This window comes from Ursus arctos, unplaced genomic scaffold, assembly GCF_023065955.2.
Source record: "Ursus arctos isolate Adak ecotype North America unplaced genomic scaffold, UrsArc2.0 scaffold_34, whole genome shotgun sequence".
Taxonomy (NCBI): Eukaryota; Metazoa; Chordata; class Mammalia; order Carnivora; family Ursidae; genus Ursus; species Ursus arctos.
In genome coordinates, this window is record NW_026623030.1 from 20589946 (window position 1) to 20613326 (window position 23381).

At 50.0% G+C, this 23381-nt stretch overlaps 1 protein-coding gene across 2 annotated transcripts in view; it reads left to right on the forward strand.

Annotated features, from left to right (window-relative positions):
- The first annotated feature begins 10019 nt into the window (after positions 1-10019).
- RBM19 (RNA binding motif protein 19) overlaps positions 10020-23381 on the forward strand; it is a 136680-nt gene continuing 123318 nt past the window's right edge. For both annotated transcript variants that reach the window (XM_026514944.4, XM_026514945.4), the window contains exons 1-8: positions 10020-10172; positions 13993-14175; positions 15238-15363; positions 15563-15601; positions 15883-16075; positions 17220-17488; positions 19116-19196; positions 22307-22385. In XM_026514944.4, coding sequence (XP_026370729.2) covers positions 10137-10172; positions 13993-14175; positions 15238-15363; positions 15563-15601; positions 15883-16075; positions 17220-17488; positions 19116-19196; positions 22307-22385 — 1006 coding nt within the window. In that variant the 5' untranslated portion in view covers positions 10020-10136. The remainder of the gene's footprint in view (positions 10173-13992; positions 14176-15237; positions 15364-15562; positions 15602-15882; positions 16076-17219; positions 17489-19115; positions 19197-22306; positions 22386-23381) is intronic.

Here is a 23381-nt window from a genome sequence, read left to right on the forward strand (position 1 = left end):
ATCTATGTGTATATATATATGTATATATATATATTTTTTTCTTAATGGGGAAAGACTCCTCAAAGACAAGGTGTCCCAGTCCTGCAGGAGCCATGGGTCTTGATGTGACCCTGCTGCTGATAGGGACAGCTGGGGTTCAGTCTAGATGGAAGAATCTGGGAGTCTGTGTAGAACGCACCCGAGCTGTCCCTTTTCGTCAAGGGAAGAAGAATCTGGACTATTTATCCATCTACTTCATCGTGATCCCAAGAGACTGCCTGGTGCAAGGGTGTTGGTAGGAAGCCACTGGGGGGGGAGATGTGAGGCCGCAGGAGTGAGCAGGACGTACGTGCCCAGGGAATGGCCGTGGGCATCGACAGCCTCTCTTGTAAACATCACAGTTGCCAGTTTCTTAGACACTTTTCCAGAAGTAGTCAATGAGTATATAGGCATGTGTGTGTGTGTATTTTCAACATCTTCGCACAAGTGGTAGCAGAATAATGTACACACGTGTGAAGCCATCGCAACATACTTGTTATAGTAAAAATAAAAATGTGCAGAATGGGTTTTAAACCAAAATGGAATCATACTCTGCATAATATTTTGAAGACTGCTGCTCTTTCGCTCCAATTGATATATATTGAACCTCTTCTCATGGCGTTATTTTTAAGAGTTCAGTGAACTCAATTGTGTAGATAAACCATAGTTTTAAAAAATCTTTTTAAAAGTTTTCAGCAATCCTTGACTGTTGGACATTTCTATAGCTTTGACTTTTCACTATCATAAACAACACATACTCTAAACTTTCACACATGTGTTAAAATTATTTCCTTAAAATGAGTGCTAAGAAAGGCAACTGCTGTAAAAAAAAAAAAAAAGTCTCCTGATGTGGTTTCCAAATAATCTTTCCAGAAAATTGTACCATTTTGCACAATTTCCAGAATATTACAAAATGTCCATTTCCCAACATCTTTGCTAACACTGATTATTATTATTATTTTTTTTTTTTTTCCCCAAGTGGGAACCTATAGCTAACCAGTAACGGTGTTTTCGGGAAAGTGTCCCTAAAGCACTACAGCGTGAGGTATGGACATTGTCTTTGTAGAAGACAGGAAAATCGCATCTGCGCCTCCTCTCTTCCGCTTGGGGTGGCTGCCAGCAGCCCTTGGCTTGTGACGGCTCACTCCAAACTTCGTGGTAGGCGTCTTAAAAATCTCTGCTCCAGGGGCGCCTGGGTGGCACAGCGGTTAAGCGTCTGCCTTCGGCTCAGGGCGTGATCCCGGCGTTATGGGATCGAGCCCCACATCAGGCTCTTCTGCTATGAGCCTGCTTCTTCCTCTCCCACTCCCCCTGCTTGTGTTCCCTCTCTCGCTGGCTGTCTCTATCTCTGTCAAATAAATAAATAAAATCTTGAAAAAAAAAAAATCTCTGCTCCATTTCACATCACCTTCTCCTCCCCTGGTGTCAGATCTTCTCCCTCGCTCTTGTAAGGGCACATGTGACTGCATTTAGGGCCCACCTGGAAAATCCTGGGTAATCTCCTTATCTCAAAATCCTTAATCGCTTACCCTTTTTTGCCACATAAGGTAACCTCAGGTTGCAGGGATGATGGCGTGCGTGGCTAGTGGAGTCCCAGCCTGCCAGGGGCTCCCACTGTCACGGGTCCTGGTGTCCTTGGCATCTCCTTACCCTGCCCAGGACTCTGGAGATGGCCCCTCCACTGAAGTGACGTTTTTCTTGCTTGCTAGCACGACCAGCACAGTGTCCTTGCCTTCGTCCTCAGACAGAATTCTCTCTCTTGCCGTCCACATTTAGACACCTCTGGCTGTCTTTAATTTCTTCTGGGTTCAAATCCATTTATTTATCGAAATATTTAAGGACAATCTCTAGCCAGAAGCTAAGTTTAGCAGGGTTCTGGGGCAAGTAGGCAGGGTCTGTCTTCCTAATGGAGTGAAATCAGGAATAAGCCCCATCCATTGTGACCAAGCCAGGTGAGGCCCATGTCTCTGGTGGACCTACAGGCCTGTGGACCGTGTCCTCATCCTGGAAACTTCTAGCTCCCGCCGGAAGATTCCCCCTTCTTGCCCTGGTCTGCATGGGTTTATACGTGATCCTCTTGCGCCCTCTGCTGGTTAGTCTCTGGAATTGCAGGAAGCCCCCCCAAACTTAGCACAAAGACCCCGCCAGTGGGGATGCCTCTCCCGAAGTCAGGAACAGGACAAAGGGCGTAGAGGGTTGTGGGATATCACCAGGATTTAGCAAGAGCTCTTGGAGACAAAAAACGTAACACCAGCAAAGAGGAAACTTCAAGATTGACCCTGGCCTTTGAAGGAGAAGCTTCTAGGCCGTTTGGCATAGTGGATAGGAAGTAGGCTCTGATTTCTTGCCTCCTACGTCCTGACTGAGTGAGCTTGGCTGAGTCACTTCCCCTCTCTATGCTTTAGTTTCCTCATCTGTAAAATGGGGTTAGTAAAAGTACCCACATCGCTGGGTTATCATGAGGTTTTAGTGAGCCGGTTCATGGATAAAGCTCTTAGCACATTGAAATATGATTTTGTTGCTATTATTGGCAATATGGCTCTATTGTCTCCACTCCTCGCCACCTCCCTGGAAGTGGCCGTTCTGGCCCCGGTTTACAAATGAAAGACGAGAGTCAAAGAGAGTGATTGACTTCCCCAGGGTCACACGGAAAAAAAGTGTCAGAGATCAATTTGACACCCAGATGTCTCCACCTTCTAGGTCTCTGCTTTTTCTGAAGCTCAAGCCATTGTCTCTGGATGGGTTACTTCTTGCTGTGATTTTCCCGAGGTCTCCTCAGCACTGCAAGAGAAGAGGACAGCTGGGTAGACCGTGTTTACTCCCAAGAAAGAGCCAGGAGGGGCAGGTGGGCACAGCATTTGGTTTGGGGGGTGCAGCCTCCCGGCTCGGGTACAAGTACAGAAATCAGACGGACTCCGCAGAAGGGAGTAGAAATGAACAGTGTTTCCAGAGGGCAACTGACATCCTGTATCAAAACCTTGAACATGTCCATGCACGTGCTTGCATAAAACATTGGGAGCGAGGGGTGGCGATCTGTGGCCCCCAGGCCAAATACTGCCCACAGCCTGCTTCTGCAGCCCCTGCAGGCTAAGAATGCTTTTCATATTTTCGAAGGGTTGACACCTAAGCGGAGTGAACAGAGTGACACTGTCTTAGAACCATTATGGTAAGTCGAGGCCAGGGGTCGGCGATCTGGCCGGCTGCCTTGTCAATAACGTTTCATTGGTATACAGGCACCCTCGTCCATTTCCATCTTGTCTGTCACTGCTCACAATGGTGGAGCTGAGTGGTTGGGACAGAGACTCGAATGCCTCACAAAGCCCAACATATTTACCGTTTGGCTTTTACAGAAAAAGTGTGCCAACTGTTGATTTGGGAGATCCTTACCGAGGAAACCAAAATTAAAAAAAAAAACAACTAGGCACACATTCCCACGAAGACTTTTAAAGGCAGACAGAGGGTGACTGGCCTGGGATGCTATGTGCAGGGAGTGGGGGACCACAGCAATTCGAGTTCCCTCATTTGCCAGGAGCAACTGTTTTAGGCTGTTGATACCGCTCTCCTGCTCGCGCCCGGTGTTGAGATGCCCTTGTGCATGCCCCAGCTGGGGTTCTCAGGAAGCCAACTCACAGATGGGGTTTAGCCCACAGCAGGTTCATTAGGGGGTGCTCTTGGGGTGGGGGAACCTGGGACAGGACAGGGAAGGAGCAGAAGGACGAGTCCAGCTAAACTGCCAAAAGAGGTTGCAGAAAGACCTTGCAGAGAATTTTGAAGATGGGCTGAAACTTCAGGGTTGCCCCTAATTAGGGCAAAGCAGGCTGAGCCTTTACAACCCCCCACTCACGGAGTCCGTGGATTGAGGCCACACAGTCAGGCTGAGGCAGGACGCAGGGCGAGGCAGCTCTTTGCAATTGGGAAGAGGCTCTGCAAACAGGCCTTCATTCCAGGGGGCTTCCCACCATCCACCATCGTGAGCAAAAGCAGACACAGCCCCCGCCCAGTGAGGCTTACCTTCTAGGGGGACAACAGTGTTAAACCTGGAGGCAAGCAAATGCTTATGTAATTACAAGCAGCTGGGAAAGGTGGAGGGTGTGCTCAGAGTCAAAATTAGTGGGGACCTAATGTAGAAGGAGGTGTCCTCTCAGGCTGAGGTGTTTAAGCTGAGGCCCAAGGGATGAGCTGGACTGGTCAGATGAAGAGTTGAAGGAAGAGCTCAGGATGTGCAAAGGCCCTGGGGCGATGTGTTGGTGTCCTCGGGCTGCTGTAAGAATTACCACAATCGGGGGTGGGGGGCTGCTTAGAACAACAGAAATGTACCCTCTCACAGTTCTGGAGACTAGAAATCCCAAATGAAGATATTGGCAGGGCCGTACTCCCTCTGAAGTCTGTACTGGAAGATCCTTCCTCACCTCTTCCAACTCCTGGTAGTTACTGGCAATTCTCGGCTGGTGGCCGCATCCCCCCAACCTCTGCGTCCTGGCATCACAGAGTTCACCCCAGTCATTGGGGTTAGGGCCCACCCTAAATCCAGGATGACCCCATCTCCAGATCCTTAACCTAATTACAACTGTAAAGACCTAATTTTCAAATAGGATCATGCTCACAGGTCCAAGAACTTGTGTATATTTTTGGGAGAGACACAACTCCACCCTCAATAGGTGAGAACAAGGCCTGCACGTTTGAGAAGCAGAAAGTGGCCGGTATGGCTGCAGCCGAGTGGGTGGGAGCAGTGGTCAGTGGTTAGACCTCGCGGGACCTTGAGGCCGGTCAGGAAACGAACCCCCTTTTCACACCAGCTTTTTGATCCTCTGTATTTGAGACAGAGGCATGTGTCCTCAGCACAGCTAAAAAATAAGAAAAGAAAGGACACCAATTCTGGTCTTACCCCCAGGTCATCCTGTCTCGGGCCCCCAGGCCAGGCTACACAGGCACTGGAATTTGGAGGCACCAGACCCCAGGATAAGACCCCGAAGGGCTTGTCTTCTTAGAATGGGGTCCGTTTTTCCCCAGCCACAGTCGGTTTGATGAATGATTTGTGATTTCCATTGTGTTTCCAGGTGGATCTTTACGGTTCACTGCCAAGAGCAGGAAGGGCCCCACATCTCCCATGTTGGACCCCCCAGCAGGGCCAAGAAGTGGGGGTGGGGGCAGGGCTCCGCTGCTACCTGTCACAGGTGAGCTACCTAATGTCCACGCAGGTGTGGCTGAGGGGGGCTCACACCATGTCTCCTGTCTCAAGGTAACTGGCTGTCTGCATCCCTCAGGGGTTCTCTGCAGGTACCTGGGAGTACGGGGGTTACTCTTCTTGGGGGGGGGGGGGTCTGGGGTGATGGGCAGTGAACTGTCATGCCACATTGGAAGTGTCAGGCAGAAACACCCAGTGCAATTGTGTCCAGAACCTTCCTTGATGCCCCTACTGCCTGATCCCAGGGAAAGGCCACAGGTAGGGGGGAGCAAGAGGAGCCCAGCTCAAACCTGGCCTTGGTTTCTTACTAAGTGATCTTGAGCAAGTGTTTCCTTCTTTTGGAGCCTCAGTTTCCCTGAGTGTCAGTGGTTAGGAAGGCAGTTGCCCAGGACTTGTGTACCCCTATACAAACTAAAATTGACTGTCTCTGAGCCTTTCTAAATGCAGGCAAATTTTCTAAAAACCCATGGATGATTTCCTAATCTTCTTAAGGAGAATCTTTCCGGGGGAGGAACCTGGCAGACACCCTTCCCCTGATAAGTGTTCCCATCACCTGCTTTGCGACAAATTGGCAGCATAGCCTGAATCCAATCGTGGGGAAATGTCAGTCTAACCTACCCCGAGGGACAGTCTGTAAGGTGACTGGCTTGCAGCCTTCAGAACCATCAGGGGTACGAAAGACAAAGAGAGGCTGACGAAATCCTACATATTGAAAGAGTCTAAAGTGACGTGACAAGGGATTGCGACACAGAATCTTGGGCTGAATTATGCACTGAAACATTGAGACACTTGTTGAAATTTCATTATGCATCATTAGATAAAAAAGTATTCTATCAATATTGGGGTGCCTGGGGGGGGTCCAACTCTTGATTTTGGCTCAGGTCATGATCTCAGGGTCCTGGGGTCGAGCCCCGCATTGGGTTCCACACTCAGCGTGGAATCTGCTTGAGGATTTCTCTCTCTTTCCCTCTGCCCCTCCCCCTGCTCGCATGTGCACTCTCTCTCTCTCTCAAATAAATAAATCTTTAAAAAAAAAAAAAAGTATTGTGGGGCGCCTGGGTGGTTCAGCTGGTTAAGCGTCTGCCTTTGGCTCAGGTCATGATCCTGGAATCCTGGGATCGAGTCCCACGTCGGGCTCCCTGCTCAGCGGAGAGTCTGCTTCTCCCTCTCCCCCCACTCATGGTCTCTTGCTCTCTCTCTCAAGTAAATAAATAAAATCTTTTTTAAAAAGTATTGTATCAATATTAAACGTCCCGAATTTGATGATTGCACTGGGGTTATGTATCGGATGCGTGTGCAGTGTTTCAGGGCAAAGAGCCACTTTGATTACAAATGGTTTTGTAACAACAAGAATGCAGAGAGGTAAGACGAAGGAGGTGAACGTTAATACCCAGTGAGCCCGGTGAGGCTACATGAGTGTGGATTGCTCTTATTCAATAAAGCGTATTTTAAATTATAGTGGAAATATACACTCGGGTGCGGCCGAGTGCTGCTTTATATACCCATGATCATACCGTCCTTTTCACCACACACTGGGTACTACCATGACCCAACTTTACAGAAAAGAAAACAAACTCAGGGATCAGCAGTTTGCTGGGGACCACTTAGCCAGTATGTGGCAAGCCAAGACTGGAGCCCAGAGCCACCCATCCGGCTGAGGCTTGGGGTTTCGCCACCTTCCCTGAAGCCCCTGCCATGCTCAGCCCCTAAGGGCCGGGCCACGATGTTCCTTGCTTGCAGACCTCGCACGTGCTGTCCCAGGCTGTTCTCCCTGCTGGGAAAGTACTCACTCTTTCCCACCCCTTTCGTGCCCTTCAAGTCACCTCCAGGAGCTCTTCTTAGATCCCCCAGCCTCAATCAGGTCCCCTGAGGATTGTACCCCACTTTTCAGAGTGCTCACTGCTCTTGTAATTATTGTCCAATGTCAGCTCCCCCCTGAGCACAGGGACGGTGCCTGTTTTATTAACTACTGTGGCCCCGATACCGGGCACAAGAGTCACTCAAATATTTGCTGGACTGCAAATTAAATTAAAAGGTGGCAGGACCCCTAGAAAAGCTGCCACTAGAGGAAACAGAGGAATGCTCAGAACAGAAAAAGGACATCAGGGAAAAACTGAGGAAATCCAAAGAAAGCACGGGCTTTAGTTAATAACAAGGTATCGATATAGGTTCCGTTGTGACAAATGGACCCCAGCCATGCTAACTGCAGGGGACACTGGGCGCGGGGTATAAGGGGACTCTCTCGTATGTCACAACTTTTCTATAAACCTAAAATGATTCTAAAATAAAGAGTGTATTACATATTTTTAAAAGATATTTTGGAAATTAAAAGGATTTGAGAGGTCAGTGTTCGTAGACATGGAATCATCGTGCAGGTGTATTCTAAAGGGCGAAAACCACGGAGCAGAAAAGCAAAGGCTCTCTCTGCAGGTTTGCCTCCACATGCAAGACAGCAAAGTATGTTCTGGGCCGAGTTTGGCCAGCCGCCCGTTTCCGTGTGACCTCACAGCTAAGAATGGTTTTCACATTTTCAAATGGCTGACAAAGTATGAAAAAGAAGAATACCATTTTGGGACCCATGAAAATGATATAAAATTCAAATTGCAGTGTCCGTTAATAAAGTTTTATTGGAACACGGCCACACACGTTCGTGTATGTCTTATCTGTGGCTGCTTTCCTGGGGCAACAACCACAAGCTTGGCTGTCCCTGGAGAGAGAGATGAGACATTCCGAACAGTCGCTTCCTGTAGGCTGGAGAACAGATTGGATGGGGAGGCAGGAGGGAGAGTTGCCGGATGTGTGTTTGATCTGTTCTTTAGAAACTAATTCATTCACCGAAAGAAATATTGAGAAGGAAGGTGGGCTTCTCAGGGTCCATGGGATGGGGGTTGAGACATTTTAAGTAGAAAGGTTGATGCCCGAAGGCATTTCAGGTATCTCTTATTTATTTTACTGCCTAGAAGCGTTTTCCAAAGGTTGGTCCGATTGTGGTGGGTCAGGGTGCATTTTCCTTCTGGAAAGGGAACTCCCTCAGGATCTAGACACAACTTCCCACAGTCCCCAACACACTCATGAGGGTAGCCCCGGGGTGGAGCCAGCTTTGACCTGCTTGATTGTTTGTTAATCCTTGTTAATCCTTGGGTGTAATCAGAGAGGCCAGTCTGGTGGTGTCCGGGTGCCCCCGGATTATATTTGGTGGGAGAGAAAAGGAGGCAGGAGACAAACCGGCCAGGCAGGGGAGCAGGAAGACTAATAATAATGTTACAATGTGACTGTTTATTAAATGCATGGGGATACATAGCCCAGGAGCGGTCCCTCCGTCCCCGACATGTGGCGACCATATTTTCCTGGCCCAGCACTGGGACGTGCGGATTGGAAGAGAGCATTCCATTTCTTTTAATACCTTTGAAAGACCTTCTGATTTGTGAATTTCTTTAGGGAAGGCTACGTTTAGTTACACATTTTAATAAAGGCGGTTCATGAAAATCATAAAATAAAAGTACATGAAACCGGGACTGGCCGGGCAACCTGCACTTGCCCCCTCATAAAAGGCTAATATCCCAGAGCTGCCTTATAAAGCCTGCTCCATCCCATCCTGACCAGGGTCTCTGTGTGCAGAAAACAACCCCCTAATTGTCATTTAATTAAACAGCACTTCAATGAATATCAATAAATATCTGTTGAATAAACGAATGACATCGAAACACGGTGACCCCTTAAATCATCTACTGTAGGTGTGAGGGTACATTTTTACATGTGGTCGTGTGCTTTCCTCCAATTGACTTTCTCCCAGAGGTGGAGAGGGTGAAATTCGATCTTCCAAGTAACCTACCATAAAGCAAGTAAATCCTCACGTGGGGGGTTGTGTCCCCCAAAGAGGTATACCCCCACGCCCTAACCACTGGAACCTACGAACGTGACCTTAGTTGGAAAGCTCCCTGCAGATAGACGTTAAGGATCTTGAGATGATTTGAGATGGACTCTGAATCCAGTAAGAGAAAGGAGAGGGAAGTAGATTGGATTCACACACAGGGAAGAAGGCATTGTCAACAGGAGGCAGGGACAGTCACAAGTTAAGAGACACCTGGAGCCACCAGGAGCTGGACGAGGCAAGGAAGGGTCTTCCCCTAGAGACTACCAGGAGCGTGGAGCCCTGATGACACCTTGATTTGGGGCTTCTTGCCTCCAGTACTGTGCAAGAATACTTATCTGTTGTTGAAAGTCACTGAATTTCTGGTAATTTGTCACAGGAGCTGTAGAAAACCAATGAACCTCATAATCCTATCTCTTAAAACTTCGTAATACTACTTAATACGTAACAGCTCTGTGCCTTTGAGCAAGCTGCCTTGCTCTGGTTCCCAGTCGCCTCGAGGGCAAAACAGAGCCGTTTATTCCCAGTGGACACATTCCAATATTTGCAAGTGATGCGCAGATATTGCTTCAAGGCGCCTGGCAGCCTTTCCGAACCTCGGTCTCCCCATCTCTAAAAGGCAACCAAGAATCCCTAATCCTTCCTCCCTTCGTAGGGCCGTTTTAGGACTCAATAATAAAATAAAATACAAGAAGAGGCTAAAACAGCTTCCAAGTGTACGCGGGGCTCAAACACCCTGCCGGCCACATGCAAACCCCCGCCAATGTTAGGAGCCAGCGCCCCCTGCCGTCTGCGCCGCTGCATTGGTTTCTCCGGGCACGGCCAAGCAGCCTGCGCTTGCGCAGAAGGCATGCCTTCAGGCCCGCCCCTTGAGGGGTGTGACTTCCTTGGCTCGCTCCGGTTCGGCCACGCCTGCTTCCGGAGAGGGCGGGCTGACGTCTGGAACACGTGATCTTGTTCCTGCTCGCCAAAGATGGCGGCCCCCAGAGCGGGAGCGTGAAAGTTGTTGGTGAAAGACACTGTCCCCCCGCGCCGGAATCGAAACAGTGGGGACCGTGCGCCATGTCGAGACTCATCGTGAAAAATCTCCCGAATGGGGTGAGTGCAGGGCCTGGACTTGGGAATCTGAAATTGGGACCAGCCAGGAGCTGGGGGCTAGAAGGAGATGGCTGGAGAGAACTGAGGGGCTTTGGCCCTGGGGCAGGGCTCAGGGCTCATTCGAAACCCAGAAGAGACAGGATCCTCGGCAAATCCCCATCTGACAGTTGAGAGAGGGCGATAGTGACTGATCAAGGGTTCACAGTCGGCCCGAGGGTACCTACCCGATTTCCATCCCGACAACTCTCTGCCTAGGGCGATGCCAACACCCCCACGTGTGCCAGACGCTCTCTCCCACAAATCCTCTCGTACGAGCACGGTTTTTTTGATGTTGTTGACTCGTCACTGGATCAGACGCTGCACTTATATTCCCCTACCGCTCGGGAGCCTTTTGGAGAGGCAAATGGGGAGTATTAGGTTAAGGACCTGCGTTTCCATCCCCACTCCCGCCTTTAGGGCCATCGGCCGTAATTTAAGAAAACTGAGTGCGTGTGAAGGGCTTTAAATCATTTATCCAAGAAGTAGGTAGGGGTGATTCAGTGATACTTGTCTGTGTTTCCCAAGAGACCAGCACAGAACCTGGCACGTGGTAGGCATTCAATAAAAACATGTGGAATGAATGAGTGAAGAAGTAGCTGGATGTGTGGTGTCAGATGACTGGAGGCAGTGTGCGCAAGTGGTTCATTCTTACCGATTTTACTACAGCTTCGGTTTGGGTGGAGAGCTCCCGCACCACTGATATGGCTAGTAAGCTCATTCCCAGAATACAAAATGTACCCTTCAGATGGGATGAGCGATCTTATGTTACTCTTGACTCTAACTCCTCAGGAGCTTCTCTCTTTAGAAGGAGTGATGACACAAAGCTATTTCTGTTTTATTGTGGTTTTATTTATTTATTTATTTATTTATTTTTAAGATTTTATTTATTTATTTGACAGAGAGAGACAGCCAGTGAGAGAGGGAACATAAGCAGGGGGAGTGGAAGAGGAAGAAGCAGGCTCATAGCGGAGGAGCCTGACATGGGGCTCGATCCCAGAACTCCAGGATCACGCCCTGAGCCTAAGGCAGACGCTTAACGACTGAGCCACCCAGGCGCCCCTATTGTGGTTTTTTAACTTTTCTGTCCCCTCAGTGGGTTGTGGGAGAGCTATGACAGGATTTAAAGAATTCAAACAGGACAAAAAAAAAAAAAGAAAAAAGAAACTAATAAAGAGAAAGAAAGAAAGAAAGAAAGAAAGAAAGAAAGAAAGAAAGAAAGAATTCAAACAATACAGCGGTGTTTGAAATGAGAAGCAGTCTTTTGCTCCATCCTACCGTCTGTCTCTCTCCAGGAATAACCATCTTCAATGGTTTGTTTTTAGGACTCCTCATAGGTATTATTACGTGTCTAGATGGTGTGCTTTCTCCTCCATTTCTTGGTCTGTTTACCCCAATGACTATGTGCTGACCCTCCCCCATGAAAGATGAGGAACCCCATCATCTGTTCTTCCCTTCCAGTCTGTGATATTATTATTATTTTTAATTCTCCCATTATTTACCCCAAAGAGTAAACTTTCAAAATACATATTGATCCGTCCACCTGCTTTAGGCAGTGTCTCTTCATGCCTCACTTTGATGGATGAGGATTTTAGCATGGCTACCCTTTCTTCCCCTCCCACTTCCGTTGCATTAGGCTCTTTCCCTTATTGGACTGACTCTCTTACCATTGTTTGTCTTGTCTGGTGAATGAAACAATTGATGAAAAAACAATAGTAGTAGCAGCTAACATTTTGAGAGTTTAATATGTGCCAGGCACTGTACCAGTTGCTTTCGGTAAAGTAACTCATTTAATCTGCAACAAAACCCTACAAGGTAGGTTCCATTATTATATCCATTTTAAAGGTGAAGAAACTGAGCTACAGCAAGGGGGAGTGACTTGCTTAAGGTCACGCACAACTGGTCATTCATAGAGCAGGGATTGAATGGAACAGTCTGCTTCGATAATTTGCTTTCCTGACCCCTATACCATTCTGTCTCTCTTTGCATGACTTTTCTTAACTCTTTCCCAATACGTATTTAGCAGTGAGTACTCGTTATGTTGCTGGCCTTGTAGACAGTGAGGGATAAGACTCAGTTCCCACCTTTACAGCATTTACGGTCTAGCAGAGGACTTGGACACCAGACCACTATGAGGTAAGGGGCAGGGATCAAAGCATCGCCCCGTGCTGGGTGAGCACAGAGGGCTCGGTCACCTGACCCACCTGAGGAGTCCAGGAGAGGCTTCCTGGGGGAGTTGATCAAACTGAGAATGAGGAGGAGTTGGCCCGGCCTCCTGGGAATGTTTCACCCAGAGGAGACAATTAGTAAAACCTCAGAGGTGAGAAGCAGGGAGGGCTGCAAGGACTTTGACAAGAGATGGTGCTGAAGGGGTGGGTCAAGGCAGATCATGGGGAATCTCTCATTTTATCTTAGCTGCTAATTCTTGAGCCTCTGACATTAGAAAGTCCCCAAGAGGTTCTTAACAGAGGAGTGATGGGCTCGAACTTGAGTGTGGTTACCCCCATGTAATGGGGAAGGTGAGTTCACTGCCTTGGACGTGTCTGAGCTGAGTCACAGCTCTTGATTCTGTAGACCTTGGGTTGATCATTTATCCTGTGTGAGCTTCATTTTCTCCTCTGTAAAACGTGGATAATAATTCCTAGGGTGATACAAGATTTTAGTGATCAGAGTTGTTAAGAATCTGCCTCAGAAAGTGTGTTTTTCCTTCCCACTGGGCTGCCAAGGTCTCTAGTTTCTTGAATGTTAGACCGTGTTTTGGCTATTTGTGGCATTCTTGGTGTCCCCACTACTACCCACACGCAGATCTCCCAGTAACTGCTTAGAAACCTTACTGAGTTGTGCAGGTAGTCTGGCTGGAGTGAGGATGGAGGGATGCCAGGCGCCAGTTTCTATAGTGTGGGGTCCCTTGACTAAATAATAATAACATTAAGAAATTAGTTTTTATTGCTACTGTAAGAAAATCACCTCAAATTTAGGGGCTTAAACAGTGTACATTTATTATCTTACAGTTTTGGAAGGCAGAAATCCTAAAGTCAAGGTGTTGGCAGGGCTGTGCTCCTTTTGGAGACTCTAAGGGAGGATCTGTTTCCTTGCCTTTTGTAAGGTTCTCGAGGCCACCTGTGCTCCTTGGCTTTTGGCCACGTCCTGAAGGGTCAGCGCCAGCAGCATGGCATCTTGCAGTCTCTTTCTGTCTCCACCATCACATTGCCTTTTCCGGCCCTGACCCTCCTGTCTCCCTCGTATAAGGGGACAGGAATATTGGATCCACCCAGATGATCCAGGATAACTTCTCCATCTCAAGATTCTTAATGTAATCACATCTATGAAATCACTTTGGCCACATGCGGGCACAGGCTCACAGGTCCCAGGGATTTGGATGTGGACATCTTTTGGGGGTACTTCATTATTCTCTCTACCACAGTGAACAAACACATGTAACTTACACGTTCATTCGTTCGTGCGTTTATTCTCTCATTATCAGGCAACGACTATGGCGCGGCCACGGTGCTGACCTCCTTACGTAATAGGTCTCCTTATCCTTCGAAGAGCCCATAGAGTAGGGCGATTTCATTGCAGCCATCCTGAGTCTTGATTTCCCCATCTATGAAGTAAGCTAGCCCGTGTCCGAGCTGGAGCCAGGTCTCACTGCGGAGCGCCCTGCCCCAGCCTTGTCTGAGCTTGCTCTTGGGGAATCCTGGGGCCTTGGGTTTCCAGCCCGGTTCTGTCCCGTTGGCTCTGGGGGCTCCCCTGCTCCTCCCTCACCGCGCCCCTTCTGTCGTAGATGAAGGAGGAGCGTTTCAGGCAGCTGTTTGCCGCCTTTGGCACCCTGACGGACTGCAGCCTGAAGTTCACCAAAGACGGCAAGTTCCGTAAGTTTGGCTTCATCGGCTTCAAGTCGGAGGAAGAGGCCCGGACAGCACTGAACCATTTCAACAAGAGTTTCATCGACACATCCCGGATCACAGTGAGTCGGCTTCGGCCCGCCGGTGGAAACTGGCACCACTTCTTGATCTGTCCCTCCACGCTCCAGCCCGGAGCCTGGCTGCTTTCAGACTGTGCTGTCTTTGGTCTCCCTCACTGGTTCTCAGACTTTCATGCATACGGATGCCCCAGAGAGCTTGTTGAAACAGTTTCTGCCTCAGTGTGGGGGTGAGGTGGGACCCGAGGATACACACTTGAGAAAGCTCACCCAGTCCTGCTGCTCCCACGTCACTTTGACAACCACTGTTCTCTGTCACTCACTCAGCCATGCCAGGAGCACCCACGCTGTACTGGGGATTTAGAGAAACGTGGTGCCCCTGGATGGCTAAGAGGTCGGGCTCTAGAGCCAGACCCCCTGAGTTCCTGTCCCCACTCTGTTACCTTCTCCCTGGGTGACTGGGACAAGTGACGTCACTTTGCTGATCCGGGAAGTGGGGAGGTTCATGGCCCCTCCCTCCCGCTGTCGAGGCTCGGTGTGTCCTGCTCCCAGAGCACTCAGACTGCCTGGTGTGTGGATTTGGTTGCTAAGTGTAGCGACTATACTGACTTCAGGGAGGAGAAAGGAAAGGCCAGCAGAGGATGACCATGGCTGACCCTCAGACAGGGGGAGTTTGAACTGCGCGGGCCCACCTGTACGTAGATATTTTTCATAAATTCAGTGCAGTATTCTAAATGTATTTTCTCTTATGATTTTCTTAACATGCTCTTTTTTTTTTAGCTCATTTTATTGTGAGAATACAGTGCATCATACATATGACATAGAAAATACGTGTTAATCAACGGCTCTCAGTAGGGCTTCCAGTCAGCAGGAGGCTATTAGTAGTAAGGTTATGGAGGGAGTGGGAAGTTACTCACAGACTTTTAATTACACAGGGTGTCAGTGCCCCTAACCCCGTGTTGTTCAAGGGTCAATTGTAATTTGCTTCAACCGGCTCAGCTAGTAGGTGACAAGTGCCTTTTTAAAAAACATGGCTCCCAGGTGCCGAGGGTAGCACCCGTGCTGGGCTGGTGGCTGGTGCCCCATCACCCTCTCTCTCCCATGCAGGTGGAGTTCTGCAAATCGTTTGGGGACCCAACAAAGCCCCGAGCCTGGAGTAGACATGCTCAGAAAATAAGCCAGTCTAAGAATCCTTCAAAAGACAAAGACTCCGTCCCCACAGAACCCAAGAAAGTGCGTAGGTCACTGCCATCTGCATGCCCACATGTCAGCAAGGCGGTCACCCCTGGTGGGGGGGGCAGGGCGCTGGGAGCGGGAACGACCAGAGACTCCCCTGTCAGATGGTTCCTGAAGGCAGACCCTCCGCAGACTGTGTTCTGTCCCCTCGCACCATTCCTCTGGGACCCTCACCGTCTATGCTTCCTGTTTGCAGGATGACAAGACGAAAAAGGTAGCAGGTGAACTGGAGAAGGTGAGTGTGTCTTGTGGACCAAGAGGGCGGGTACCCAGGACAGCGCCGGGAGGGCTGTGGCAGGCTCATACAGCGTGCGGACAGAGGCGTGCCTCTTGTTCTCCCTCTCCACATCTCTGTGGCTTCTTAGTCTCCTTGTCTGATGACGAGTGCAACCAGCTGATCCCAGGGGTCTTCCAGAGACCAGGAGAAATGAGCCTGGGGGATGCTCTCACCCTCCTGGGCAGTCCGGAAGGTGTGCCCTAGCTGAGCCTTCTCTCCTGCCTCCCTGGGGCCGCCAGCTGAAGGAAGACACCGAGTTCCGGGAGTTCCTGTCCGTGCACCAGAAGCGGACGCAGACAGCCACGTGGGCCAATGACGTCCTGGATGCCGAGCCCTCGAAAGGGAAGAGCAAGGCCGCCAGTGACTACCTGAACTTCGACTCCGACTCAGGGCAGGAGAGCGACGAGGAGGGTGCTGGTGAGGACCCAGAAGGTGAGGGCATCTGTGCGCACCCTCATTCCCAGAGTGCGCACCCCTGTGTGTGTCCCAGCCTGGGCGGCTGTGACCTGGGGCCCCTCGGTGCCAGACACAGGAGGTGACGTGAGAGACACTGTCCTCTCTGGGGGTGATTATCCCACCCAAGATCTGCCCCGACCCATCCTGGTCACAGTCAAATATTTATTGAGCACCTGCTGAATGCCAGGGACTGCTTTGGGCATTGAGGATACAGCAGTGCGCAAAAGCCAGAAAAACCCTGCTCGCGTGGAGCTGTCATTCTAGTCGGGGGAAAGAAGCAATGGAAGATTAAGTCCACTGTTGCGGACGGTATCTAAAGACGAGTGCCACAGTGAGAAAGCAGGAAAGGGGGTAGGAGAGCTCCCAGGGAAAGCCTGGGGTGGGGGGGGCTCTGTCCTCAGAAGGGCCCACAGCACAGCGTGGGGGCAGATGGGTACGGGAGCGTTTGCAGTCCACAGTGGTCACTGCTCTGGTTGTGGGTCAGGCACCGATTTTGCTTGAAGGCAAGAAAATGCATTGAATGTAAATTTTATGCCTGGTAAAGTTTCTGTGCAAAACCTGGGTCTGGAGGACTCACTGGGAGTGGGTGGAATACCGTAGGGAAGGGGTAGGAAGGGGAGCGTCACAGGCAGAGGGAAGAGCGTGGCCAGGGCACGGGGGAAAGGGAAGTGCAGGCACTTGAGGTGGGGGCCTACGTGGTTCATGGTGGCTGGGGAGGAAGAGGGGGAGCTGGGAGAGAAGCCAATCAGCTCATCCCGGCCTGATAGGGAGCATGGGTGTCCTGCGAGCATCTGGAAACCACTGGAAGGTTGTAGGCAAGGAATGACAGTCCTGTCTGTAGTCTCAAAATAATCAAGCAGGCCACAGCTGAAAGAGCAGATTGACGAGTGCAAGGCCGGTGCAGGGAGCCACGCAGGGAGCTATGTAGCTCTCTTGATTTGCGGCACGTGAAATGTCAGAACTCCCAACAGTTACACCCCTTTTAACGTTACATATCAGAGGAGCCACCGGGCTGTTCGGTGCCTCGGGCCGCTCCCAGTGGCTCTGCCGTACCCTCTGCCATTCCAGGCCTCTGCTCTGCCCACGACCATCACTGACTCCCAGCCTCCCGTTTTCGCAGAGGAGGATGGCCGCGAACCCAGGGCGGCCGTGCAGAGGGAGCTGTCGGACATGGATTACCTGAAATCCAAGATGGTGAAGTCCGAGTCGCCGTCGGCCTCAGAAGAGGAGGAGAGTGAAGACGAAGCTGTGAGCTGTGAGGACGGGAGTGGGGCCGAGGAGGAGGCCCCCAGCCCCGCACCCGCCCAGCAGGACAGAGGGAGGCCGGGGGCCGGCCCGGAGCAGGGCACCCTGTCCAGGAACGAGACCCCGGGGATGGCCAGAGCCGAGGTGTGTGTATGAGGGTGCGCACTAGTGCTCGGGAGGCAGAGGGAGGAGGGGGTTCAGCTACCCTTGTCCTCACCCACGTTCCCTGCGGCCCCTTTGCTAGCGGGAGTGTGTCAGAAAGGAAAGACAGCTCTGCAGCCCAGCGACCTGCCTTCAACTCTCAGCCCTGCCACGTGCTTGCTGTGTGACCTTGGGCAAGCACTTCTCCCGTCCGAGTTTATTTTCTGTGGCGATATGGAGAGGCCTCCTGCCTCCCAGAGCTGGGGGTGTTAACGGGCTGCATGAGGGGCTCCTGCCTGTGATGCTTCGCGCTTAGTAGCAGGGTAGGCGGGTGTGAGCCACAGTGGACAGTAATCGGAACTAATACATGCTGGGTATAACGCCTGCTTTGTCGTTTGTCATTAAATCTTTCGATTTAATGACAGGGAGTGGGGTTGTGCAAGGATTCTTGTCCCATTTTACAGGGGAGGAAACTGAGGCCCAGTGAAGGAAAGGGACTTGCCCGAGGTCACGGCTGGGAAGTGTTGGGGTCAGAACTCGGACCCAGGCGTGCTGGGCTCTGAAGTCTGTGTTATAGATGTGGGGGCTACCTTCAGGGACAGGGCATCCTGTGCTCAGAGACAGGACAGGTCACATCTGAGTCCCCATCCCCTCACTTCCCTCTTTCCCAGCCAGCCCTCTTCAAGGCTCCAGACACCATCTCCCTCTTTCTCTTTCCTCTTCCACCTCATTCGTTGATTTACGGTCCCTTCTCGTGACCACACCCTGTCTTTTTCTCCTAAAAATGTATATTCCAGGCGAGTATGGCGAAGTCAGAGACCTATGGGTTCAAATCCCAGCTCCGACACAGAGTAGCCGTGGGACCTGGGGTGAGGTGCTCCTCGGGCCACTGATGCTCATCTGAGATGACGCTCAGCGTAGCAGTGGCCTCTGTGTCTGGTTTCCAGAACCCCTGTGCCTGAGCGTATGCTGGCGCTCACAGTTTCCGAGTTCAGGAAGTTACCTCTATGCCTCGTGTGGTGCAGCTCCCCCAGCGGGGTCTGGGGCAGCACCCCGTAATCAGGCCCATGTCTGTTTCTGCAGCGGAACCAGGAATGACCGGTCCTGCTACAAGGGGTAGAGCAGACACTACATTGCCTCCTGTCAGCTCAGAGCAGATTCTGCTGGCCGGTGGCTTCAAGTCAGGGCAAATTTTGTTGCCAAAGGAATTATAGAAAGTTTCGATTTTTTCAAGGCTACTTGGATTCCAGAATTACAAAGAAGCTCCTGAACCCGTAATCCTCTAAGGTGGTTTTGGAGACTCAGTAGGACAGCAGCGTTTACAGAGTGCTTTGCATGAGTGCCTGGCACAGAGTTAAGCCCTAAATCCACGGTAGCGAGTATCTGGATACCTCAAGGCTCCATCCAATGCTCTCTGCCCCTCCTGGTAGCCTGAAGCCCCTGTTAGCACCCCCTTACCTCCACATGCAGCCAGACTGCACCCCATGGCAGGCGGGATGCGCGTCAGCGTTCCCTGGCTCGCCCTGGCAGCAGGAGCCTCTGTGAGCGCCCACTGAGATGGCTGGAGCTGCCTCCTGCAGCTGTACCCAGGAGCTCACCGTGGCCATTTCTGTTCTTTGCCATCCTTCAGGCAGACAAAGCGGCAAACCAAAAGGAGCCCACCACCCCCTACACTGTGAAGCTGCGGGGAGCCCCGTTCAATGTCACGGAGGTATGACCAACAATGCAACAAGGGTGAGGAGAGCCTGGGAGAATAGGAGGCGGGCGTGAGGATGCCGGGAGGCTCTGCTGCGTGGGGACTTTAGGATCGTTGAGGACTTAAAGGAACTGGGGTCAAAAAGGCCAAGTAAAATCTCAGGCAGTGTCAGGGTCAGGAAGCAGAGATGGCTCTACAGAGACCGAGAAAGACCGGTTTCACTCCCTGGTCCTGTGCGTTAGGAGTGGCAAACACTGTTAAAAACTTTTCGGGGTGCCTGGGTGGCTCATTCGGTTAAGCGTCCAGACTCTTGGTATCAGCTCAGGTCGTCATCTCAGAGTGATGAGATTGAGCCCCGCCATCAGGCTCCGCGCTCAGCATGGAGTCTGCTTGGGATTCTCTCTCCCTCTCTGCCCTTCCCAGCCTCCTACCCCCCATGCTCTTTCTCTCTCTCTCTCAAAAATAAATCTTAAAAAAATTTTTTTTAAAGGATGAGGTGATAAATACCTAGGGCTTTCTGATCAGTATGGTCTGTTGCAACTACTCAGCCCTGCTCAGCCCTGCTCTTGTCACACCAAGGCAGCCCTAGATAACAGGTACACAAATAGGCATGGTTGTGTGCCAATAAAACTTTATTGACAAAAACGAGCCATGGGCCACATTTGGCCCACATACTGTAGTTTGTTAACTCTGAGTTTACACAGCAGAGAACTTTTTAATTTACTTCCTTGCAAAGGTAATGGGAGTTCAGCATAGGAAATTTTTTAAAAGTAGCTGAATAAAGAGAAATGAAGTAACCTATAACCAAGATGACCACATTAAATGTCCTCCAGCTGAATTGAGAGTGAGAGAGGTGCTAACTAGGTAGGGTGCCAGGACGTAGGTCTACTTCGTGCAGGTGTAATTACTGACTGTTCCAGGCAAGGTGGGGCAACCTTACACACACAAACACACACACAGCCCCTATATCATTCAGTGACAATCACCAATAAATTCTAAGCATATCGTCTTAGACATTTTTTCCTTTGTATATAAACATTGACCTCTTGTCTTCTAGTTTTAAAAAGCATTCCTACAGTAGGAACTATTTTGAAACTTTTTTTCTCCATTACCACAATACGTTAAAAATATCTTCGAATATTAAATTTTCTGCTACGACATCAGCATTCACATTGTATGTTATTTCTTACTCTGGACGCATTGTGGTACATATCCACCCGGTCCCCTGACGTGGAGCATGGGTGTGGTTTCCAGTCTTTTGCTGTTAATGATAATGGAGTCAGCATTCCTTGAGACCAGAGGTGAGCAGATTTTTTTCTGTAAAGGTCAGCACAGAGTTTAGGCTTTGGCGGGGGCCATACGGTGTCTGGAGCACGCTTCTTCTCTTTCTAAAAATAACCCTTCCAAAATGTAGAAATCATTCTTAGCTCGCAGGTCATACAAAAGCAGGCCGTGGGCAATATTTGGCCTGTGGGCCGCAGCTGGCCAAGGCTTGCCCCAGATAAATGTTTTGTGCAAGCACACGCATGGACGTTTTCAAGGCTTTGATACAGAATGTCAGTTGCCCTCTGGAAGCATTGCTCATTTATGCTGTCTTCAGCGGACTATGAAAGTGCCCACTTCTGCGGATGCTGGGTGTTCATCTTTCTCAAGATGACAGGCGAAAATGGCATCTCATTTTAATTTATATTTTAAATTATTGGTGGGACCGATCACTCTTTCACGTCTGTAGGTCAACATACGTCTCTTTTACAAAGTGCCTGGCCATAGCTTTGCCCTTGTTTCCTCTTGAAGTGTTTATCTTTTTTGATAGTATATTTACTCATTTTTAAAAAATTAAGCCCATCCAGGTTCATCTACGCAATCAGCACGTGGGTCACGCTAGACTATCTGAGTTAGCCGGTCCTTTAGAGTCCTTCTGGAAACAGAAATTCATCTCTCCGCGCTCTTCTGTACATTGCATTTTTTACTTGATGATACAGCCTGGGAACCTTCCATATCAGGACTTCTTTTTCATGATGCATTCTGTTCCACTGTTTCAATGGGCCACACTTTAGTTTTCAATACCAGACTTGCAGAAAATCATGCTTTAGAAAAAAAATAAGGAAACACTAGATGGCTTTTTGCAAAATTAATTCATAAAAAATAGTCACTTTTTTCTTCTCCACGAACAAAAACAAAATGCAATAGAGGAGAAGGTTTGTATAGAAAACAGAAAGAACACCCACCTCTAGACAGTCTGATGAATATTGTGTGTGTGTGTGTGTGTGTGTGTGTGTGTGTGTGTGTGTGTAGGGAGGCTTTATAGATACTCTAATAAAACTTTTATAGAGAAAACATTAAACTACAGTGAGGGATTTAAAAGAATACTTACATAAATGGAAAGCCATACACTTTAGAATGTAAAGATGCTAATTCTTCCCTAATCGTGAATAAATGAGTAAGCTCCATCATACCTCATCAGGATGGGGGCAGTGTCGTAGACCATGGGGGAGTAGCCTGCAAGAATAGACCCTTTCCCTGCAAGGCACTGAAACATATTTTAAGCTACAGCAATTAAAACAGTTTGGTTCAGGCAAAGTTGTGGACAGGTTGATGGAGTAGAAGAGAATTCAGAATAAGCTACAACTTATATCAGCATTTACTTGAGGATCGTTGGGGGGGGGTGTCTCATATCAATGAAGAGAAGCGAGATTTTTCCATAAGTAATAATGGGACAACCAGTTAACCTTTTTGAAGAGAGAAAGAAAGATGGATCCCTGCCTTACTCCTTATAGCAAGGTAAGTTTCAGATATATCGAAAGCTTTAAAAAATGAGACTGAAAGTTGCAGGAGAAAGCATTGGTGAATTTACTTATTAAAATGAAACAGGCGTCTCTGAGCCGTTTGCACAACTTGGTGGCTGTCAGGGAAAAAATGGATTAATGACACAACAGTTAAAAACTTCTGAAAGACAACAAATGTCATAAAGTCCAAAGACAACAGACGTTTGTAACCAAACAACAGGCAAAATCTGGTTTCTTTAATTTACAAATAGATCAGTTGATATTGGGACCTGTGACCTGATAGGAAAATAGACAAAGGGTAGGAGGTTGATAAAGGAGGGAAAACTTTACTTCTTGCAGAAAAGCGTTACGGAATTCCTGGCGCCCCTGAGACCAGTGGCCATTCGGATAGTGAGAAATGCTCATGGGAACAAAACAGGTAAGGTCAGGGCCCCGTGGGGTGGGTCTGGGGAGACAGAGGGCATAAATGGAAGGTTGGGGCAGCTGCTTCGGGGGGATGTTTTCAGGGCCGCTGTTGTGTTTGCTCTGTGTCCCCAGTTCAGTGGAGGGGTTGGAGTGCTCAGGACAAGGGTCTGCCTCCGGTGGCCTTGTATGTAGCTTGCCCCTGCTCCCTGCACCCTCCCTTCCTCCCTCTCAGCCTACACTTGTGCTCGTGGGCTCGCCTGTTCTATTTAAACACATGTCCCTGGTCCTGGGGCTTGCAGGGCCAAGTCCACGGGCAGCTGTGCTGACGGGCAGCACTGTGAGTTGCTGAGGATGTGTGGTGTTGCCCCGGCGCTGCCCTCTCCCCTGTCTTTCCCGCTCTGGGTGGCCAGCGCTCCTCAGGCTTCAGAGGGGTGGCGAACATGTTGGTAGGAAGGGTCTGAGCTTGGAGAGCTGGAAGCCTGCCTGTGCCTACTCGATGCCCAGGCACGGAGGCTGTAGGACACGGAGCAGCAGAATTGGTGCCCCTCGGAGAGCCACCCTGAGGGCTTCCGGCTGGGGGAGGCCGGGCAGCACCGGGCATGTGGGGTGTCCTTGGCAGGAAGACTCCCACATAGGCAGAGGGGTTGGGAACCATGGGGGCTGGTGTCTGGGGAAGAAAGGGCTCCTGCTTTAGGGATGGTCTTGTGGCCTTGGAGTGTCTGTGTTTCCCCCCCAGCTCTCTGAGCACGAAGCCCTTCTTACCAGGCAGCTTCGTTCAGCCAGCCAGCTCTGTCTCCTTGCACACTCACCGAGTGCAGTAAAGGAAGGGGTGACGAGTGCCTGCCCGCGCTCAGATCCCAGCTCAGCCACTTCCAGGCCCTGTGACCTTGAATGAGGGCCTTAGCCTCTCATCTGGGCAGGGGGGCAGTCCTAGCTCGTTCCTTTGTGAGGATTCAGTGAGTTCACACACACAGCATTTAAACAATGCTGAACGCCTACTGCATACTCC